A 23791-nucleotide genomic window follows, 5' to 3' on the forward strand; every position below is an offset into this window, starting at 1 on the left:
CTGCCACTCTTACTTCACCTGCTTGTTGAGTTTACTGTTGAATCATCAGGTTTTCTCCAACAATACCTCCTTTATAACACAACGCAGAGGAAATACCTCCATTTTACTGGCTGCTTATGTACCTTATTCACAAGCTCACCAGCAGTACTTCTGTATTCATGTTTTTCTCCCTGTCATTCTAATTCTTTTTTAGTCTTGCACTGGTACTCAGCAGCATTAATTCCTCCCACAGAGAAAACCCACTTAGGGTGCTACAGCAGTAATAAAATTCTCTGTCACTAGATATCCCATAGTAAATGTTACTAACACTAGTGGATGCTAAAAGTTCACTTTTTTCTGCCTGCCTCCATATCTACAATATAGGAATAACAATACAGGCTTATTTTGAAATATGATTGTTAACAGTTACTGTCATGATGAAACTGACTGGCCATGGGCACTTTAAAGTAGAGAGGCACAATTTGGATTCACCAAAACTTTGAATGCAGCCCCCAAACACCCCCCAAAGATTATCACAAAATCATCAATCATTCTGGTATCAGACAGGGAAAATGATTAGATATTGGTATAGTCATCGTATTAACTTTATTTAATTAATTAGTTTTAGACCTGCACCCACCTAGTTTTTGAAATCACATCACTCGAAGTATAGTCTTTGACTCAAAAGAGGTTGTGCATTTATGTTTGGATCATTGATCTCTATCATATATGCACAATCCGTGCCTCTCAAGGATTCTTTTGGTGGCCTACAAATTAGGAGCTCCGATCACTCATCTACAGGGTGTGGGCACAGAACTAGTTTTCTTGCTGCTCAGCTGGGAGGAGAGAGGCACTAACTTCCTCCTTCCTCCCAGCATGCAGGGAGTAACACAGCTTCCTTCACAGAAGACTGCCCTATCTTTACACATTCATTTATCCATTCATTTATTTCAGTTATATATTTCATATCTGCAATTCTGTTCCCTGATGGAAGCCCTCAAGAGAGAGAACTCATACATGTATGAATTTATTTTAAAAAACACAAGTTTTAATTAGTAAATTAATTAACACATGCAATAGTTGACTTATCTGTGGAGCAGATGTTAAACCAGATATATTCTTAATTACATGTTAAAGCTATTCAGGTCCTGCTGAATTAAAAAGGCTTTTCCTGCCATCACAGGGAGGTTGTATTGCTTTGAACTTGCAAATTAGATTACTCCTTCTTAACACTGCAAAATAAACTATATTGTCATTCGGAAAACTGACTACATTTAAACTGATTTCTATATTAATTAAGACAGATCATTAATCCAGTAAAACAATATTTGGTTGAATAATATAAAGATACTTCCAAATATAATGAAAGGGGAGAAGGAATTAAGTTGGCTGAGTTGAAAGGTTTAAAGACTTAGTAAAAACATAAAGCTGCTTATATCGGCATGAGAACACTCATCCTACGATGCATTACAAGGAACATGAGCAGATGGGGGCAGGGGGCAGTTAAGTGCACAAGTCTTCTGTTATACAATATTATATTATGGATCCAAATGGGGTTCCAAGTAATGATTCCTGAGATAACTACATAAGATATTTAAAACTGAGAAATTGAGAGGGAGAAGAATTGTAGACCAATATAGAAATATATAGGGTGTTTTTTTTAAAGAGCAAACAAGCATCTGAGAAAATATTTGCTGAACACTTACAGCTTTGATTAGCATGTCTAAATCTTTAACTTCAAAAGTGTGAGGGTTCTGATGGTTCAGATGCTCAAACTGTTTGAGAAGAGCTTGATGGTCTATGCCAGTATCTAAAAACAACCCACACAAAAACAGAACTGTTGTGACTACATTAATAGATACAATACAACAAGCACTGAGTGGAATTCAAGAGCGTATTTTAAAATGCAATTCATGTTTTAAGGAGATATCCATAACCTACAGCATTCACAAGGTTCAGGGGAGGTTTTATATCAGATGAAAAATACCAAGGGCATATAAAAGGTAGGTCTGAACAAGGTATTTTTTGTTGCTAGCAGTAACACACACACACACCAAATATAAAAGCTGACTGGCTCAGACCTTGAACTGTTTTCAACCCTGGTGATTGGATGGCTTTCTCCATGGCACCCAAGGACAATAGGCTTGCTCAGGACAGGCCAAAACTTTGCCCTCGGCTGGGGTAATTCCCTCCTCTAATCTCAAGACAATTTCTCAGTTGGCTTAAACACTTGATGCTGCAAAGATGATAGAATCTGCTTGGCCTTAACCACAGGGCCAAGGTTTAGGGAGAATGAGAACTTACACCAGTCAGGAGAGGCTATAGATAAGAGACAGAAAAAACTTACAGCTGGACCAGGACTGAATGCTTGAGATTATGAATAAATTTAGGTTGCACAGGATGGTGCTTGGGAAGGGGGGGAGAGGGGAAGGAGGAAGAGGAACATCCTAAGTATTCCCAAAATATGACAACATTCCTAGAGAAAAAAATTCTGCGCATCTGCTACTTGTTGGTATGATATACAGTACACATCCAAGCAAGATGCAGGTTCACACCTACATCAAATTAATTTTCCCACATTTTTTTTCATACACCAAACAATTCTTAGTAAGGAAATAAGGGCACTAGCCATTTCCAACCAGGAAATTATATTCCTATCCTGCTCCAAAGAATTATGCCTTTTGAGAGCCTCTGTGTAAGAGGGAGAAAATAGATTTTAAAGTAACAATATTTTAGTAGTATGTATTATTTATCATACCCTATTTGGGTATAATCAGAGAGCTAAAAAAAATGATATAAATAAATAATTTACAGAACCCCATTAAGGCAACGTTGGTTGGTTATGAAGTGCTTTCTTCCTATACCCCACTCCAATCTTCATAATATTTGAGAAGTCACCTACAGTGTAATGATATGTTCCAGTGTGGAATAGATTTAGTCAAAATAGGAGGAGAAAGAAACGTAAAGGGGGTGACTGTGTAAATTGGCCCTAATTCTCCAATGTCAACTTGACTCTTGATGTTGACATGCCCATATTGTTTTCCTGATACCAGTATGGAAGTGGTCTGGCATTGCATTCTTCTGGATTGTTGCTTTTCTGGATTTCCCACTTTAGTCTACACTTCCTGGTAGGCTCCCATCTAAACACTATCCAGGTCTGACTCAGTTTAACTTTTTGAAATCAGCCAAGGTCACTTAAGTGCTGCCATCTGCTATAGAGAAGGATTAAAACTGTTCCATAAAGTTGTTATTACACATGCTGATTTTTCATTATTTAGAAATATAGCTTATTATTTGAAATATTGCATTGATCCTATGCAGAGATTTACTTGATTAGTTAAGCTATATGGCAATGTCAGAATGGAAACCCTAGTTGGATTCTCTTCTTTAAACTGATTCAATTTTAAATAATTTATTTTGCATCTGTTCTTTGTTTTGCATCTGTTGTTTCTTCAGAATGAGCTTGTCTTGATCATCCCTGATTTCTAAACAGAACAAGAATGAGTAATGAGGTCAAGAAAAACACAGAAACACAGTTTTATCTGATTTAAGCACAGCTGTAAATGAAGGAGACAACTGAAACATTATTGCCAACTCATCCATTTTTTTCCTTTGTGTGCTTACCTTGATAGGCATCAATCTTGGCTTTGATTAACATCCTTAATCTTCCAACTTCTTGTCTTTTCAGTTCATCCAGCTTTGTTCTCACATGATGGCTAACTAAGTCTAGCTCTTTGCTAAACTTTCCACTCTGTCAACAACAACAAAGCATTGATATAAAAAGTCATCACAATTATTTTTCTAGAAAATAATTTAGAAAATAATCTAGAAATTACTAACAGTAATTTCATTAGTTCTGTGCTACCATCTAAAACTGAATGCATTGAGTAAAATACCACATTGCTTTCTCTTAAGAGAAACCAATATCTGAAATTTTCAAACTCCAACCAAAACTTTAAAAGAAGAGGACATGAGCATTGGTGAGTAACTTTTTCACTTAATAATTCAGTGAAAATCAATAAGCTGATTGAGAAGGTGCCTAAATAGCGTATACTAAAGACTGCTACACAATGGTGTAACAGAGTTTATGCACATTTTAGAGCTCCCAGACAGATTTTTGAGGCACCACATTTCAGCAATTTCTGCTTTTCCTGAAACGTTTTATAAGATGTGCCACTAACAGTATCTTGAAAAAACTATAGTAAAGGTAAAGGTTTCCCTTGACGTAAAGTCCAGTCGTGTCCGACTCTAGGGGGCGGTGCTCATCTCCGTTTCTAAGCCTTAGAGCCGGCGTTGTCATAGACACTTCTGGGTCATGTGGCCAGCATGACGACTCGGAATGCCGTTACCTTCCCGCCGAAGCGGTACCTATTGATCTACTCACATTTGCATGTTTTTGAACTGCTAGGTGAGCAGGAGCTGGGATGAGCAATGGGAGCTCACCCCGCTGCGCGGTTTTGAACCACCGACCTTCCGATCGGCAGCTCAGCGGTTTAACCCGCAGCGCCACCGCGTCCCTGAAAAAACTATATTTAGACTATAATTGACAATACGCAGCATCTTCTACATCATAATCACTATGGATTAGACTGTCATATCTATACTGAACTGAAATCTTGGCAGTGGACAACACCAAGAACACATGCTGCAACAAGCCCTAACTTGATGAATTGAGATGATTTGACTTATTAAGATACATTCTGGTGAAGGCTGATCAACAAAGTTTTCATTTAACATTAATATCACAGGTAGTTTCCCAACACTATGTCTCAGCTGTTGCTTTTTCATGCTGGGAGTCAGAAATGAAAATTAGTTCTCACTTGAAGTGAGCTGCTATCTTTCCAAAGCCTATTAGCCATTGTATGTCAAACAGCATCACACAAACTAAATAACTTGGATTGGCCCTCCTCTGGTTGCAACCATCAGAGAACAGGCAAAATAACTCACCTGCACAGGAAAGTATAGGTCAGTAGATATTTAAATCTGGATAAGAAATTTGTTATAAGAAATTTGGTAAAGGAAGACTGCATACAGGAGTAATAAAACAACTCCAGAAGATCATAGCACAGACATTTCTAAAATTCTTCAAAATACTCCAGTTAGTATTGTAGTAGTTATTTTGTATTACAGGTGCACTAGCATGGATGCACATATCACACTTCTATACACTTAATATCTTATACTATACACCTAATATAAATATAAACACATGGAAGCCGGCTGGGTGACCTTGGCTAGTCATTCTCTCTCAGCCCAACTCACCTCACAGGGTTGCTGTTGTTGGGAAAAGAGGAGGAGGAGGAGGAAGAATTAGGTATGTTCATCGCCTTGAGTTATTTATAAAAATTATAAAGATAGAAAATACATAAATAAATTTGGGGGGGTGTCCCCAGGGCACTGGAAAGGCTCCTCTTTATGCTGCCTCTGAATTGAGCTATGATTATCTAGTTGCCAAAGACCTGAGCCTATACTTGCAGCTCTCTACTTGCGCTGCATAGACTAGTTTCAGACACTAAATGTGGCCCTCCAGACGTTGTTGAGCTGTATCTCCCAGCATACCTTCCCAGGTAGGAAGAGTTGCATGCAGAAACATCTGAAGGCTGCGTGATATTTAAACCATAGATTGGGGAATAACCTGCAACATCTGAGCTTATACATAATACTGAGTCATAAGTTACAGTTTACAGATCAGAACTGCTGGGTTCACATAACATATTTAGTCAAATCCACATACTGTGTTTTGACTTAGCAGTGTGAGAACCCAGGTGCTGTTTGTATCAGTGCAAGCTAGGTAACGTAGAGATTGTTTTGAATTGCAGAACTTCAAAAGATTTCAAGATAAATATTCCACAAGAAAAAGATGTATTGATATCACAAGTTAATACAGGATCCCAAATTATTGATTTTATTTTTCATGAATTTTTTTCTATGATAAAATTCATGGTTGCATCTTTCTACTAGAAACACAGAATTCCAGGTTTTAGTTTTTAGGTTTGTTTTTCCAAAAGAAGCTGCATATTTCATATTGCTTCAGAGGCATACTTAAAGCAAGTGATTACATTCTCCCTTACTGAACAGAGGGAAGATAAAACCACCCAGCTTATTATTTTCATTTTATTAAAATTTGTAGTCATTATACATACCTTTATTTCCTCTATGTCTGCTGTTTGGAGCTTCTCTCTGAAATGTTTGTCTGTCTCCAAAACATCTATCACTTGCCTGAGGTAGGCATCATAATATAATCCAGTATCCTTTAAGATATACACAAAATTAATTCTATTATCATCATCATCATCATCTTAATAAAGAAGAGGCAGGGATGAGAAATGTTCCTTTTTCCATAAAAATGTTACATCTACAGTAGGTGTCCCTTATCCTTGCTGATTTTCTAACAACCAGTTATTACAATTTTTTGTTGTTCAGTGCTGAAGATGAAGTGAATTCAAAGAGCAAGAATTAATTATAAATACACACACATCTTATGAGAAGTTCAGATAAACTTGAAATGCCAAGTTTTGGGTTTCACTGGCTCCTACAGAGAAGACATCTTTCTCTCTTTTCTCTCTGAAGTTATAATGGAGACTTCCCCAAACTAATTGTAACCTTTCCAGGTTTGAGGAACTGGTCTTGCAGTCCCAAGACTGCCAGATTGCTTTGAATCTATTGAGCCCATTTTCCTTCAGAAGCAAGTCAAGTTTGTGACTTCCACTGGGGACATGGCCAACTGAACAGCTGTGCCTATGGACTCCATGGACAGAACTGACAACACTGCAGTTTTTTTGGGCTCAGACAGGTTTTTTCTTGAAGCGCAGAAGTGTCTTCATGAACAAAGAAAATGCTCAGAATCATCCCATCTGTCCTCCAGAATGGCGACTTGCAGCCAGAGAATCGCAAACAGCGTTCACACTAATTGGTAAGAGCCACTGGGAGGCTGGGACGTCACCATTTCCAAGCCACGCTGTAGCCTTAAAGAGACAGTAACTTGAGCCACCCCATTTCTATATCACCCAATTTATATTTTTTAAGTTTATGTGCCCTAAGAGAGGCTTTCCACAGCAAGCAGAAGCAGGCTTTCTCAGTGCTTATCATTATTTTTGGAATTAATTTTTTTTTAATCTTTTAAAGTTTTGGCTTGTTTCTCATCCAAATACTAAAGAGGAATGAGAGTAAATAATTGTCTCCCTGCTATTATTTTTGCACTGAATTTGAAGATTTTAATATTTTCCTACACATTGAATCTGCTGTTTTGAACCTTCAGCTTTCTGTTGCTACTTTCTCTGGGGAACTACTTGTTATCATACTTACACTTGTGTAAATACATTCCAGTTTTTTTCCATTATCTTCCACTTTCGCTAGTTAACTACCTAGGGGGCGCCATAATCTACTGCATGAGACATGGAAGATTTCAAACCGACTTTCTCAGATTTCCACCAGGACCTTAAACAGATTCTTTTTGATTCTTGCCAAGCTATTATGCAAGATATTCGAGACATTGTAGAAAACATCAGCTCTAAGATGTCTCATCTGGCTGGGGATTTCGTGGAAGAAACTGAAGCGTTTAACGACGATAGAAATGTTTCTACTGACAGTGAGAGTGAAGCTTCTGTTGAAATGCCAGCAGCGACTGGATTGTTGAGTTGAAGAAATTAAAGGGACAGATTGAACTGCAAACTATAAGTGGAATTGTCTTTTTGATGGAATGTTATGGGAAAGAAGAGATTGTTATCTATGGGAGGTTTTCCGTTGAGAAGTTGGGAGTTTTTAAGGGGGGCAGTTGGGCTGTCTGATTTCTTCATGAAAAATGCTCTGTGTGTACTGTGGAGATATGTAAATGCCTTGGTCTATTTTGAAGTGGTGTAGGGGTTTAAGAATGTTTATTTGGATTGCTTTCAGGGCTTGTTTGACTTCATTCTTTTTACTAATAAGGTATAATAATAAATGCTTGGTTTTAGGTTTAATATGATTAAGATTGCTATAATTGTAGTATTATTAATTATAAGAGCAAACAATTTATATGCTTTTTAGCTAAATCTTTATTATAGCAGACAGAAATGTATAGAATAGTGGTAGAAAAGAAATAATTAAATAAAATTTGTTTTTGGGGTGGAAGTTGATTAGGGGGTTTACATATTTTTTTCTTTTAATATACGAAGAGGGAGCAACTGTATATAGTGACTTTTATAATGTGCTAATGTAATGATTAATAGAAATAATGTAATTTTGGTTTGATACAGAGTAAGGGACTGATTATGGAAATTGTTGTATATTCTTGCTGTTAAAAGTCGGAAGTCACCTCTTTATGTAATCTTTAAAAAAATTTCTTCTTGTGTTTTCACACTGTTTTAGTTTTCTTTTTTTCTTTTTGTAGTTTTTTTCTTTTTTGCTTTTTTGTAGTTTTTATCTTTGCTTTAAATCTAATAAAATTCTTATGGAAAAAAAAGGAGCAAGTCAAGTTTGTCAAGTTCTTATCCAACGAATTAAATCTCTTTCTTAAAACACTTCTGCTAACAGAAAGCAAATGCCTGCTTCTCCTAATCAGGCCAATTTTGTTTAGGGAAATAATTACAGACTCTCCCGCTTTGCAAAGAGTGACTACCATTGGTTGAGTTCTGTGAGTTTAAACCAAACTACGTATTTTCTCCTAGACCAAGCCAATCTCCCTATAAAAATTTCAGGACCAGAAGTCAGACGAGAGGAATCTGACAAATTATAACTTTACAACCAAAATCAAAGATCCTGTTGCTTAAGATCAAAAAAAGATTACAGCCTGCCAAGCTCCACCATAAACTACAGATAGTGTCCTGATTACCAGGAAACACACTGAGACAATGACTTGGTCTCTAATATTTATTAGTAGTACTTAACAAGAATCCTAACAAACTGAGGAAGCGTGGGAAAACCCCGCCATATAAACCCCAAAGGTTAAGGCGGTCCCGATCTGTGTCTCTCTGAATGGCTGAACAGTTCCTCAGTGCTACGCATGCGCTTGACAGTCTGGGTGGGAGCCCCCTGCTCTCCATCCTTACTCATGACAGATAGTCCTCACTTAATCACCCTAATTGGAACCGGAATTTCTGTCACTAAGTGAAGCAGTGGTTAGGTGAAATATCATGTGACCATGCTGCTAAGTGACAGCAGTTCCAGTAGTCCTGGTTGCAGTCGTTAGGCAAGGACCATGTGATCGTTAGGCAAGGATCTCACACTTCTCCTGCCCTGCATGAACTGCTGGCTCCTCCTTGCTGCCTCCTCCCCAGCCAAGCCTGGCAAGCTCCCTTCGGCAGACAAGGCTCCGCCATCCTGCCGTGCTCACTGTGCGTGTCCTGGGGCCGTGGCCTCACCCAGCGCCTGGATCCTGGGCCAGCAGCGGGAGGAAGATGGCAGCAAAGGTCAGCCGGGGGCAGTGGGGAGTGACATTGGTAGGCAGCTGCGGAGTGCAGGGGGGCCAAATGGGCAGAGATGGGGGTGAGATAGGTGGGTGAGGGGAGTTGAAGTGCACACTGCGGTTGTAAAAGTGAGCCAATTGCTAAGTGCCCAAATTTTGATCATGTGACTGCAGAAGTGCTGCAACAGCCATAACTTCAAGGACCAGTCATAACTACTATTCATTCAGCACTGCTGTAATTTTGAATGGTTGTTGAGCGAATGGTCATTAAGGGAGGACTACCTGTAAATGCCAGAATTTGAGCTAATCCCATCCTATGTGGGTAAAAGGAATACTTTTCACCTCCTCTTTGATATGATTAAAACTACTTAAGAACAGGCATTTTCTTTGTCTTGCTTTCTCTAAATTAAAGATACCTAAATATACTTGGAGGGAAGTAACCTTGTAGCCCAGGACAATGGTTTAAACATCACTTTGCTTTTCTTTAACTTTTTCTTCTTCTCTTTCTTGGCTCTAATATTCCCAGAAGCTAATATGGAAATATATGGATACAGACCTGTATGCCACCAAGGACCCTAAACACTAGTAATGTGTTACATTCTAGTCTGAAATACTATGTTGCTGAAAAAGCCGCCATTAAGAAAATAATAATTAACTAAATGACTTACCGAATTATCTACTTTTGCACTGTCTCCTTTTTCTTCTTCCTGTACTTTTGTTTTGTCTACATCTATAGGTACTGCTTCCAGAATAATTACAACATAGGTCAGCAGCAAAACACACTGTTGTAATAAAGTAGTTCTCCATCTTATCTGAAATAAAACAAGATATCTCTTTAAGCCGGTGTTTCTCAACCTTGGCCACTTCAAAATGTGTGGACTTCAGCTCCCAGAATTCCCCAGTCAGTGATGCCACAATGGGTGGAGCTACAAAGTTCATCTAATGCAAAGGCCTATTAAACCTGCATTGTCTAATCAATGGAAAGCACATAGCATGGCAGAATTATAGCAACATCTTCCTGTTCCTCTTCCCAGCAACAAGTATTGAGAGACATTCTGCCTCTGATCCTGGCGGTAATATATAACCACCATGACTAGTAGCCAGTGAGACATCAGCGATGAGAACAAAGTTCAATTTTCCCACTTGGCAATGAAGGTCAGTAGGCTAATCATTTGCCTTCCTACAACCCATGCTACAATAAAGATAGTGAAAAGGTAAGAACTGTGTGAGGATTTCCACTGGGAATGCAATGGTATGGGGCAGGGCAGAAGAGAATAAAATATATGATTTAGAAGGGCATGATTTGCAGTTATTTCATACATTTCTTTCTGTCTCTACTTATACCTATTTTTTATGATGATTATTTTAAGCATGTCCCAAGAGTCATTTGCACCTCCCCCCCATGCGCCTGTTCTATAGCCCGTTACTGTACCGCTAGAGGCAGAACATCAAATGGTTCCCTTCCCAAATCAATCAACTGCTACACAGGGCACTTTAGACCACTAATCATCTTCGAAGAAAAAAAATGAATAACTTCATTCCCATCTATACTCCTGCAAAATTCCCAGAGCAACAGCCCAATCACAGGAATATTCCACACTCCTGACATTCCGATTCCAGTACCAAGATTCATTGCCCGAGCAACATCCATCCAATCTAATGCCAATATTCCTGAAGGCTGTAGGTAACCTGGCACTTTCCAGATGTTCTAGAAGCTCCCACAATCCTTTACCAGTGGCTATATTAGATAGGCTGAAAGGAGCCCAAGTAAAAAATGTCTAAGTAAGTAAGTAGGTAAGTAAGTAAATAAATAAGTTTATTGAAAAATGTCTAGGTGGTATCATATGCTGTGCAGTATTTGTATAGTCAGCTGAAAGATGTGCTTTATTGCCAATGAAACTAATGTTCTAGGATGGGGAGAATATAAAACTGAAACCTTCACTCCCACAGGAAACTTGCTGGTGACTCTGAGCCATTCACTTTCTCTCTACCACACAAGGCTGCTGTGAGAATAAAATGGGGGAGTCAGAAGACTACCTTTAGCTTCTGGAGAAAGGATGGGATATTAAATAAGCAACATAAACAAGAGGTCAATAGAACAAGGCAGATATGATTTATGGTTTTATTATGAAATTAGCACAAATCTTTTTAGAGTTCATGAAATTATAATGAAAAATCACATCAAAATGTGTCAGTGGTAAACAGATTCTTGAGAATAATCAAGAACAAGATTTAAAGATTTTAAAATAACCAACAACAGAAGATTTAGGCGACACAGTAATGCAACAGCTGCATATTCTTTAGTTAAGAGAATATATCACATTGCTTCATATCTGCTCTAAGAATCACTAACAAGAATTAGACAATCTCCATTTTGTCAATAAACATCATGAAGGAAAAATATAATCCCTAACTGTTTCACCTACATTATATGACAGGCTGAGTGCCATATAAATAACAGATCTTAACAATAAAAAATCTGAGAAAATGTTTGAGGGGGGGGGGCTTGTTGGGCACTGCAAAAGAAGAAAAGGTAGGCACTAGTCAAACTTTCCTTAAAGATTATAACTGGGTCATTGCAGCTGAAATGTCCCATGGCAGATGTAAAAATTATTTCAAATGACAATCATGATGCGCATGTACAGTGGGGTAAGTTTTCTTCTGATAGTTTGGTTTCAAAGCATATAGCGCTTTTAAAGATAAATACTGACACTTCAGCTGAATCTTGGAAATGGATGATAAGCAGCAAAGTTATTTAAGAATCCGAAAATAACGCACTAGCAAATTTTCAAAAAGATCTTTGAAGGCAGGCAAATCAAGAGGTTGCCAGAGCATGGTATCTGTGGTTATATTATCTATAAGCAAGAATGGGCTTGATCTGGCACACCAGCCTCAGCTGAGTTACTAAGAATACCAACAGGACTTGTTCAAGAAACATGTCTCAGCTGCACATTTGATCCTTTGAAGGGAAGAATCCCCAGACAGAACAGCTTAACATGTACTAATACACATATAGTCCATTAACCATCTCTATCTTACCTAGACTGGATTTCAAATTATTGTTATCTTCCTGTTACTCATTTCACACAGAGGCTCAACCCATCTGTATTTTAACATGCGAAACACTGAAGCATCTACAGAATACATGCCAGAGAAATCCCAGAACTACGTTCCTCAACCCACCTGCCAAATATGAATAGTATCACTGAAGCACATTCCTTCCAATTCTCATCCCAGGAAGGGTATCCAGAACGGCATCGCGTTGGATGGTACTCAAGGTTAAATTAGAGAAAGAAAAGCAAGCCAGAAACACACTTTCCAGCTGTATTTTGATGTAATACTATGCCATTAGGTGGGGTAGAACTATCCACAGCTTGCTTATTCTATCTCCTGTGCACAATTCAGATTTTCTCTGTCCTGAGGAAATTAGGAAACAAAACCATGGCTAGCTGTTTGTTAGCTTCATTCTCTCGCTTCTTGTGGGCAGTCAACGCCAGAATCCCAGTATACATAGCACACTGTGTTTGGCTAACCATAGTAGCTTCATCTAATTGTGGGCAAAGTGAGGAGATGCACAATCACAGCTAAGGCAACCTTACAGTATATGCTATCTTATCATGGTCTACAAACTGCCCCCACATCTCTCTCAGAGATCACAGGTCATTTATACAATCTTTCTGTAGCAAAACCTGGCTCCAAACCAGTCTAAAATGAATCAAGGTCATTTAAAAAGAATCAGACAAGGCCTTTTGTTTAGCAGAGACATAATATATATTCTGTGATCTACACAAAAATCTAAGAAATGGAATCACTGAGAATACAAGCTATTTAAGATTCATTAAGGAGCACTACATTCCCTTTTTAAAGAAAGCTCTGCCAATTATATTGGGGTCAACTAAGCCATTATTTGATATTTGCAACCACTGACTGATAAAACACACTTGTCTTTCTCACAATGGAAGTCTTAAGCATGATTTCTCAAAAGTTAAGCCCTGCAGAATGTGGTGGAACTGACTCCCTAACAAAGTGCTCAGGATTGTAGTCCTGAGCACTAAAACAAAAACGGGATGAAGCATATGGAACTAAGATACATAGAACAGTATTCATTTCCCTATTTGAGAATCAATTAAATGTGCCTAATAAAATTTCTTCTGCCACATTTAATCAATACATTCCTTTTAAAGTGAAATGGCTAATCAATGTTTCTTCTTGGAGAAATGAACAGTTACTGGCTACAAGAGGAGGACAAAGCTGCTATACTTTTGGCAGTTGTGACGAAGACAGAATTTTTGACTAGTACACAGTTTGGCAGAGAAAAAGTACACCTGCAAAGTTAAAAGTACAAAGGCTTGCAGATGCAGCTTTTCTCAGCCTTTACTTACACAGTTATTAAAGATACAGAACATATATCAACATAATAATTGTGAGTCATTAGCTGAAAGAGCCAGATGATAGCTCAGTATTGACAAAAATAACTGAAATGCCAGTTTTCACTTTTTAAGTGAAAATTAAACATTAATTATTAAAAATAATTGCTGAGAAAGACTACTACATCAAGGATGCAGTTAAAAGAGGAACATTTATATATTTATTTGATTTGGCCTTTATTTTTGGTCAACTCAAGGCAGCATACATACCTGATGCTCCTGTCTCCTATTGTCAGGCTCTGCCTGCGATCCAGTAAAGACACAGACGCTAGCGTAGGCTTAGGTTCTGGCTTTATTGAGGAACAGAGTGCATGCCTTTAAAAAGCTGAGAGTGAGGGGAGCACGCAGGAATGGGATTAAATAGCCCGCGCCAGTCAGCGCTCCACCCCACCTTATTCCAGGTGCGTCCCACGAGTCCCACCAGTTTTGTCCCTGTCGGGTGAGAGGTCGTTCAGCCCCCTGCGCCCCGGGCGTCGCCTCGATAGCCTTCCTGAACAGTAATGATTCATTGCCGGGCGATCAGGCTCTTAATCCTTTGACAGCTCGGGCGCGCCTCTCTTGTTGTTAGTCAATTGCTTGTTGGCAACTTTGTATCGCTGTCTTCCACGCCGCTGGTCTCGGTTGTTACTTAGTTTCCTGCACCTGTTGCTTTCTTTTGTGTTTCATAGTTGCCTTTGCCTTAATCCGCCAGGGACCCATTTTCCTGTATTGTCATGCGAGCCATTGCGATGTCACAAGCATCGCAACGGTGATCATGACATACTGCCCCCCTTTAGGAAATCGCCGAGGGTTTGGAGGGATAGGCGGTATGGAAGTTGTGGATCAGGTCAGGAGCCTGGATGTCACAGGCAGCGACCCATTCAGGGTGTGTTTCCATTTGACTAGGTACTGGAGGGAGCCCCGCAGCTTGCGGGAGTCTAGTACCTCCTTGACCTCGAAGTGTTGCTGTCTGTCTATCATCACTGGTGGGGGGGGGCGTGCATGGGTGCCACCGGGAGGGGTCACTTGCCGGCTTAAGTAAGCTGCAGTGGAACACCGGGTGCAGCCGCTTTAAATTATGGGGCAGGTCCAAGCGCACCGTGACTGGGTTCACGATTTGAGTCACCTGGAATGGCCCAATAAATTTGGGGGCCAGTTTCTTAGATGGTTGCGGTGATTTGATGAATCTGGTGGATAGGTAAACCAGGTCCCCTACCCGAAAAGTTGGTTGTTGGCTCCAGTGTTTGTCCGCTTGCATTTTGTATGCGGTTTGCGCCTCTTTAAGCGCGTCCTTGATGACCGGCCAGGAATCTGCGAGTTTCGCCCCCCAATCACAGGCGGCCACTGCTGGGGACGGGGGCTGGGGTAGCTCAGGGATGGGGACGAACTCCCGACCCGACACTACCCCAAAGGGGGTTTGTCCCGTGCTTTGATGTATCGCGTTGTTGTATGCGACCTCTGCAAACGGGAGTAGGTCCACCCAGTCATCCTGGTGGTAGTTTATATAGGAGCGGAGGAATTGCTCCAGTGTGGCATTAAGGATCTCTGTAGATCCGTCCATCTGGGGGTGCCAGAAGGTTGACAGGGCTTGCTGGGTACCTATCAGTTTCAAAAAAGCCCGCCAAAACCTCGAGGTAAATTGTGTGCCCCTATCGGTCACCAAGCGGGAGGGGCAGCCGTGGAGGCGGTACACGTGTACCAGGAAACGTTTCGCCAGCTGTTGTGCTGACGGGATCGAGGCGCAGGGGATGAAATGGGCTTGTTTTGAGAAGTAGTCTTTGACTACCCAAATGACCGTTTTCTTTTGGCTAGGCGGTAAGTCCACAATGAAATCCATTGAGATTTCCTCCCAAGGGCGGGAGGGTTCAGCCACGGGTTGAAGCAGCCCCTGGGGTTTATCAGCCAGTCGTTTGGCCATCGCACACACCGGGCAGGATGCCACATACATTTTGACGTCCTTCCTCATCGAGGGCCACCAAAACTGCCCCCGAGTTAGGTGTAGGGTTTTCAGGAACCCGAAGTGACCAGCCTGTTTGCTGTCATGCGATCTGCTAAGGATCATCGGTCTTTGTGAGTCAGGGACATATAACCTTCCCTCCGCCCATGCGAGGTCCTGTTCCATAGTTACTTTGTTAGGGTTGGCGAGGAGCCAGGAATCAGATTTGATCGCTGTTATAAAATCTGCCCGTAGCCCACCTGGCATCTGTGGTTGCCTGCGCCTTGGGGCGGGTTGCGCTGGAGTCGCTTGCAGGGGGGGGCAGGCTGTCCCCGAGTGCATCCCCGGGTGACAGCTGCCAGACCCAGCTGGGAGTCAGAGAGCACAGTCTCAACGATGTTGGAGATAGGCTCTGCATCCTGAGGTAGTCGGGAGAGTGCGTCTGCCAGGAAATTCTTTTTTCCTGGGATGAACTCCAGCTGGAATTTGAACCGGCTGAAGAACTGAGCCCAGCGTATCTGTTTGGGACTGAGGCGCTGGGGCGTATGGAGCGCCTCGAGATTGCGGTGGTCTGTCCAGACCTCAAACGGGCAAGTCGCCCATTCCAAAAGGTGACGCCAAGTCTCCAGTGCTGCTTTGACCGCAAAGGCTTCCTTTTCCCACACGTGCCAGTGCCTCTCTGTCTCTGAAAATTTCCTAGAGAGATAGGCGCATGCCTTCAGGATTCCAGTGGAATTCTTTTGCAGTAGGATGGCCCCAATTGAGAAGTCAGAGGCGTCCGCCAGCACCACAAAAGGCCGTTCGGGGTCCTGGTGGGACAGGATTGGCTCCGCTGTGAACAGCACTTTTAGCCTGTCAAAAGCGGTTTGACAGTCGGGAGTCCAATTAAGCACGGCCCCTGGGTTTTTGACGTTGCGCATCTCCCCGACGCCTTTGGTCTTTAGTAAATCGGTTAAGGGCAGGGCAATTTCCGCGAACCCCCTCGCAAAGGACCTATAGAAGTTCGCAAACCCAAGGACGCTTTGAAGCAGGCGCCTGGTGCGTGGGCGCTCCCAGCTCAAAAGTGCCTGAACCTTCGCGGGGTCCATCTCTATGCCCTTGTCAGAGATTCTGTACCCTAAGTAGTCCAAGCGCGACTTGTGGAATTCGCACTTGGAGAGCTTAGCGTAGAGTTTGGCTTTCCGGAGCTTAGTGAGAACTTGTCTCACTAATCTCTCGTGTTCCCTCTGAGTCCTTGTGTAGATTAGGACATTGTCTAGGTAAACTAGGACTCCTTTGAATAGACGGTCATGCAGCACCTCGTTGATGAGTTGCATGAAGACCCCCGGGGCCCCCGCAAGACCGAAAGGCAGTACCTTGTACTGGAAGGAGCCCAAGGGACAGTTGAATGCCGTTTTCCACTCGTCCCCCTCCCTGATGAGAATTCGGTAGTACGCTTCGCGGAGGTCGAGTTTGGAAAACACCCTTCCCTTTGACAAGTGTGCCAGCATGTCTTTTACGAGGGGAAGGGGATATTTGTTGGATAGGGAGGCGGAATTTAATCCGCGGTAATCTGTGCATAGTCTCAGGGTGCTGTCCTTCTTTTCTCGGAATAGGACGGGCGCTCCAACCGGCGAGTTTGCCGGTTCGATGAAGCCCCTGGAGAGGTTTTTGTCCAAGAATTCTTGCAGCGCTGCCAATTCCCTCTGGGTCATGGGGTAGATTTTGGGCTTGGGTAAGGGGACGTCCGGGAGCAGTTTGATTGCACAGTTTGTCTTGTGATGGGGGGGTAATTGGTCCGCCTCCTCTTCCCCGAAGACGTCTGCGAAGTCCGAGTATTGCTCTGGCAGTCCTTCTGGGGGAGGGGGGGTTTGGTCGACGATCTCTGCCCTTCCCACAGTCAGAGCGGAGGATTTCTCCTTTGTTTGTGCTTGGTAGACCCCGTCCTCGAACGTTATAGAGCGGGTCCTCCAATTTATGCAGAGGTTGTGGCGTGCTAGCCAGGGGATCCCCAGCACCACTATGGGCTTCCCCACCGGGGTTATCACAAAGTCTATGGACTCCCTGTGGATGCCCATTTTCAGGGTGACCTTTCTTGTACCCTGGGTGGCCAGTCCCCCCCCCCCCCCGCTGTAGAGCCGTCGAGTTGTTGGAACACCAGCGGTTTAGGGAGGGGGGAGCAGGACAGTTTTAGTGCAGTGACAATGTCTGGGTGGATTAGGTTTCTGGAGCACCCAGAGTCCACCAGAGCTTCGACCACGATGGCTCTAGAGCCGTAAGTCAGTTCAATTTTCCCTGCCAGGATGGAGCAATCTTCACTCACCCTGGGGTTGTCACGCCCCTTCTTTACCACCTGCCCAGCGGCGCTGCTTAGGGCAGGTGGGAGGCATTTCCCGCTGGCTGTTCCTGGGTGTCAACCACGTCCCCTGCGAGGTAGGCATCCGCTTCCTCGTCCGGGGTCGCTAGCGCTCCTGTCAGCCGTCTGGGAGGGTTGGGCGGCTTGTGCGGCACCTTCTGTGTTGGTCTGGGCGGGCGATCCATCGTCCTGACCTTGAAGCATTCAGCTGCCCGATGGCCCGTCTTCCCACACCTGGCACATTGCCCGCGGGCAAACCGCCGTTGTCGCTCTGTGTCCCAGGTCGGGCCCGACTGTGGGACTGGTCCTCTCCCGCTGGGAGGGGTTCTGTCGTTCGTGGTTGCTAGCATGAAGGTGCGCTGGGCGTGCTCAGCCTTTCTGGCCAGACAAATCCACCCGCGTAGGGAGTCTGGGTCGTCCCTATAGAGTGCCCATTGTAGCACCTCACGGTTGAGGCCATCCTTGAACATGTCGATCAAGGTGGCCTCAGACCATTCCGGGATTTTACCCGCTAGGACCTTGAACTCGAGAGCGTAGTCTGCCACTGTTTTTTTCCCTTGGCGAAGTCCTTTAAGGGTACTCTTGGCCCTTTCCTTTGCCAGGGGGCCTTCGAAGTATTGTTTGAGCGTGGCTAGGAAGTTGTGAAAAGTAGCCAGGGCTGGGGCTCCGGACTCTGACATCTGGACGTACCAGTCTGCAGCCCTGCCTTTGAGTTTCGTGGCCACTGCCGAGATTTTGGATGCTTCCGTCTCGAAGCAATGTCCATACTGGGCCATGTAGTTCCTGGCGTTCGTCAGGAAGAATGACAGGTTTGTGGGATCTCCGTCAAATTTCACAGGGAAGTCCTTGGCGAATCCCCCAACTTGCGAGACCCCCACCTGTGGGTGGTTAGGGATGTCCCCCACCGGGCTGGGACCAAGAAGCCCTGCGAAAGAGTCCTGTGCTTGGCCCCTTCCTCTCGTGGTTGTCGATGGGGTAGGTAGGGTGCCCTGATCCCCTCTTTCCCCCTGTGCAGCAGCAGTCTTTGTGAGCTCGCTCACCACCGATGCCATGGACTGGAGCATGTGTTCCAGGGCTCGTACCTTGGCTTCCATGGCTCTGACCCTGTCTGGTGTGACAGGGTCGTCCGTCCTCGGTGCTGCCGGTTGCTGCCCGATCAGCAGTCCTGCGACTCCTTGCTCGGGCGTTTGGGGGTAGTGGAGTCTCCAGGTGGTGTAGGATGTCCCCGGCCGGGTCCCGCTACGCCGTCCCATGTGAAAAGTTGTTGGCCCCCGACTTCGTCTTCCGTCGGAGCTCTCCAGTCCGGGCTGGAGTTCCAGGTCTGGAACTGGGGTGCGGTGTGGGCAGGGAGGGAGCCTGTGTCCCATCTCGGGTGCACCGACTCTAGCAGCTGTTGGGTCGTCTCCCCCTCTTGCGTTGTGTCCTTCGCGCCTCCGGTGTGAAGTGCCGACTCCATGGCCATCCCCGGTTCTGTCATCGCCGGTGTTTTCTCCCGCAGAAAATTTTTTCCCGGTGGAGACTGGCGAAGTTCGTTTTTGAGACTCTCAGCTTTAGGTCAGGCTCTGCCTGCGATCCAGTAAAGACACAGACACTAGCGTAGGCTTAGGTTCTGGCTTTATTGAGGAACAGAGTGCATGCCTTTAAAAAGCTGAGAGTGAGGGAAGCGCGCCGGAACGGGATTTAAATAGCCCGTGCCGGTCAGCGCTCCACCCCACCTTATTCTAGGTGCGTCCCACGAGTCCCACCAGTTTCGTCCCTGTCAGGTGAGAGGTCGTTCAGCCCCCTGCGCCCCGGGCGTCGCCTCGATCGCCTTCCTGAACGGTAATGATTCATTGCCGGGCGATCAGGCTCTTAATCCTTTGACAGCTCGGGCGCACCTCTCTTGTTGTTAGTCAATTGCTTGTTGGCAACTTTGTATCGCTGTCTTCCGCGCCGCCAGTCTCGGTTGTTACTTAGTTTCCTGCACCTGTTGCTTTCTTTTGTGTTTCATAGTTGCCTTTGCCTTAATCCGCCAGGGACCCATTTCCCTGTATTGTCATGCGAGCCGTTGTGATGTCACAAGCATCACAACGGTGATCATGACACCTATTTTCCCAACAATTCTATGAGGTGGCATGGGCTGAGAGAGTGACCAGCCGAAAGTCACCCAGCCTGCTTTCATCCCTAAGGGAGACCTAAAACTCACAGTCTCCTGTTTTCTAGCCCAGCACCTTCACCACTACACCGAAGACGCTCTCTGTTTAGGAAATCATTGAAGAACTGAATCTGTCCTCAGATTGGGAAACCCATTAAAAGCATAGAATTCACAAAGTTATCAAGGAAACTTTGATTACTGAACATCTATAATTTATCATTTAAATTAAAAGCGTGAATTTGGCTCCATCTCCTCATCTTTCCCACAGCATTGCTTATTTTCTTTTCTCCCTTTTTTTTTCTTGTCAGTCCTTCAAGTTTGCTCTCAACATGATAATGGAGGACCATTTAAGACCCCCTAAACCTGGGAAGCCCCATCAGCACACAAATATCTTGTATGACTTAAAAAAAAAACTAAGCAGGGTGGGATCTATATAGTTCTTAGAAAGGAGACCTGTAGGAAATCCTTTAACTATAGGCTAGACCAAGAAGTTGAAAAAAAAAATCCTGGAATAAAATAATCACTGTTTAGCTTTTAAACTTAGAAAGGTTTTATATTCTCTCTATTCTATGCCCACAGAATTAATCCCTTGGACAGTTGCTAGAGAACAAGACACTATTTATAATTTCCTGACCCAAAATATGGTGATAACCACTTTAACAAAGGAACATATTAATTGAAGAAAGGTTTGTCAATGATAATTGATCAATATACTTTTCATCTGCAGAGACAGTAATCTGCACACATGAGACAATGTGGATCCTTCCACTTAAGACTGGAAGGATACTTTCACCGCAAAGGAATGAACGGCACACCAATGAACTAATTTCATTTTCCTAGTGTATCTCAACACAGTGTCTGATATACACAAACTTCCTTTCAACTCTGGAAGAAGAATCTTGCATAGAGTCCTTCAGATGGTTAAAACATTAGACGTTTACAGAATGCTTCCACCAGCTCTAAGATAATTGGTATATGGTATAATTTACCACATAATTCTATCAATATAAAACAAAAATACCATTCAAAACTTCACAAACAACAGGCATAATTAAAGAAGCTGAAAAAGAAGGAACTCTCATTATCATGAACAGGTTCAGTCAGATACTACTGTATCAGATCTAACTAAGGAATATCAAAATATACAAGCTGATGAAGAAGCTTGAAGTTTTGGACCAGATTTGCGTAACAAACCTCAGAAATATGACCTATCTGCTGTCTTGTTTTTGGATCTGATATTATCACCCCAGGATTGTACAGTTTTATGCATCCCATTCTCAAAGTTCCAGTTACCTATGAGATTTCCTGAGGAAAATTCCATCCATCAATTATCTCCTGAAAAATAATCTTAATTATCATAGATGTTAAGTCATTTTATGCTAACTTGTCCCATAAAGATGGACTAAGATCTTTAGAAATAGCATTTCTGCTGATGCTGCAGCATTTCTGACCATCATGTTCTTTCATTTTGTATGCATTAACAATTACTTCTTCTTATTTTATTTGATTTCTAGGACTGCCCAATTGCCAAGTGACTCAGATTGGTGGCACAATGGTCACTCCCATAGCTGTCCAATATGTTGATGTCTTTTAGTTAACTCAAAGCTTGCTTATCTCTTATCCTTAAAAATGACTTCTTGGGGACATATTGATGGCATTTTTCATTAATATGATCCATAGACAGGATGCCCTAGCAATGTTGTATCAGGACTTCACTAAGTTTCATACAGATGTATCTTATCCAGTACTAGGAAAGTATGTAATAGGCATATATACATATTTCTAGTTTCATTCATAACATATCACAGAATCTATTATTTATAGCCAATCACAATGATATCTGCTCAAACTCAACAGAAAGAAACACACAGTAAGATTTAAACCAGCAATTCTCAAAATACAAAGCTCACAGAACAAAATGAAAATAAAAGAAGAAAAACAATGCCAGATGGTGCTAGGAATAATTTTCTAAATAACTAGATAGTCCCAGAAGAGGAAACAATATAACACTACTTTTCACCTTCAGTTCCAACTAAGACCGGTTAAAAGGGAAACACTTTTCCTTTACAGGCCTTTAAAGTAAGCCTATGCTTGCTAAAACCGGCATTGAACACTAACAACACTGATAACAGATCCAGAAAATGAACCACACAGTAGACACAGGCTCTAGGTCAGTCTGGAAAAGGATTTGCAAAGACTGATTTGGCAAGAAATAGCAGCTTTAGAAATCCTTCAGAGGTTCAGCATCATTTCCCCTTAACAAGACCAAAGGTTCTTACTACACCAAATGTTAACCAGCTGACAAATGCAGTAATGCCTGTGCCACATCCAACAACTGGTTACTGCTCACTACTATCAGCACAGGTGGGTATTCCAGTCTGAAGATAGTACTCCATGCATCAGAAGAAGTGGACTGTATGTTACAGAAGCTACAAGCCTTTCTGAATTGGGTATTTTTCAGATTCACTCTTCAGCGGGTACTGCAGCTTCCAGAATTCCTAGTCGGTATGGCACTGGTTAGGAATTAGAGATGTTACCCTTCCAATGCATCTAGAAGTTATCAGGTTGCTGAAGACTTCAATAATAGATGTGTTAAGTCTTTAAAATGCTACCCAACTTCATTAGTTTTGCTTTGACAAATTAAAACAACATCATTTTTAGAGAGCGTGGCCACAATACATTAACTGTTGGGAATCAATAGTACAAGGAAGCAACAAAGACATTCAGGAAGTATCCAGCCTGTCACCAGTCCACATAGATCTTTGATCTGATCATGTAGGAATATGATGTATTGTAGAGGGGATAGAGAATGGCCTTGAAGGAGAGGAGGAAGAGCTGCCACCAAGGCAATAGCCCGGTAAGAGAGGCTTGAGCACAGGCCAAGAAACCAGTTTGAGGAAATGTCTCAGACAGGCCCCTCCCTATTTCACAAGAAGATAAAGTGAGGGAGGGGGAAGCACATTCAGACTTGCAAGATTCTGTTACTACAGCTGTTAACAATAAAAGTAGTCCTGACCTATATGGATTTGGTTTCTTAGTCTGGTCTACCTTGTTAGATAGACATGTATAGAACCACAAAAGTTTGTATCAATGGATTAAAAAAAGCTTTAATAAACTAGATGACATCAAGGAGCTTACATCTGATCTTTACATCTGCTTTAAACAGAATTTTTCCATTTATATTGTATGGAAGAAGATATTATACAGAAATCACTGTTTTATACATACACATATATTAATTTCATTTCATTCTCTACATTTGATAATTAACATTAGAGGGTATGAACTGTCCAAGTATTTACGATCAACTCGTATGTGCGGTCACCAACAGTGCTCACATTAAGTTATTGTCAGCCCTTTGAGGTAGGCCAGGTCAGGGAACAGACTCTACAGGTTTGACTGGAACTCTACTTTATGGAAATAGGTTATAGTAACAGAATCTTGAAAGTGTGACAGAGTTTTCCTTTCCCTCCCGCTTATACTCGGTGGAGCCAGTCTGAACTTCTTTCTCTGGTGTTCTCTGTTTCCCAGGTTTAACACATGCTTTTGTTTATGACATTGTCATCTCTGCATAGTTTCTCCAGGGTCATCTCTGTGCTTCTACATTCTTCCATTCCTC

The 23791-nt window shown here is 42.6% G+C and overlaps 1 protein-coding gene across 1 annotated transcript in view; it reads right to left on the minus strand.

The window, feature by feature from the left end:
• NUCB2 (nucleobindin 2) overlaps nucleotides 1-23791 on the minus strand; it is a 50112-nt gene that overhangs the window by 22437 nt on the left and 3884 nt on the right. Inside the window, exons 2-5 of the mRNA XM_063289402.1 lie at nucleotides 10030-10168; nucleotides 6123-6230; nucleotides 3604-3730; nucleotides 1686-1789 (exon numbers count right to left, since the gene is read on the minus strand). Of these exons, the coding sequence (XP_063145472.1) occupies nucleotides 1686-1789; nucleotides 3604-3730; nucleotides 6123-6230; nucleotides 10030-10168 (478 nt within the window). The remainder of the gene's footprint in view (nucleotides 1-1685; nucleotides 1790-3603; nucleotides 3731-6122; nucleotides 6231-10029; nucleotides 10169-23791) is intronic.

The sequence above is a fragment of the Candoia aspera genome, chromosome 1, assembly GCF_035149785.1.
Source record: "Candoia aspera isolate rCanAsp1 chromosome 1, rCanAsp1.hap2, whole genome shotgun sequence".
Classification (NCBI taxonomy): Eukaryota; Metazoa; Chordata; class Lepidosauria; order Squamata; family Boidae; genus Candoia; species Candoia aspera.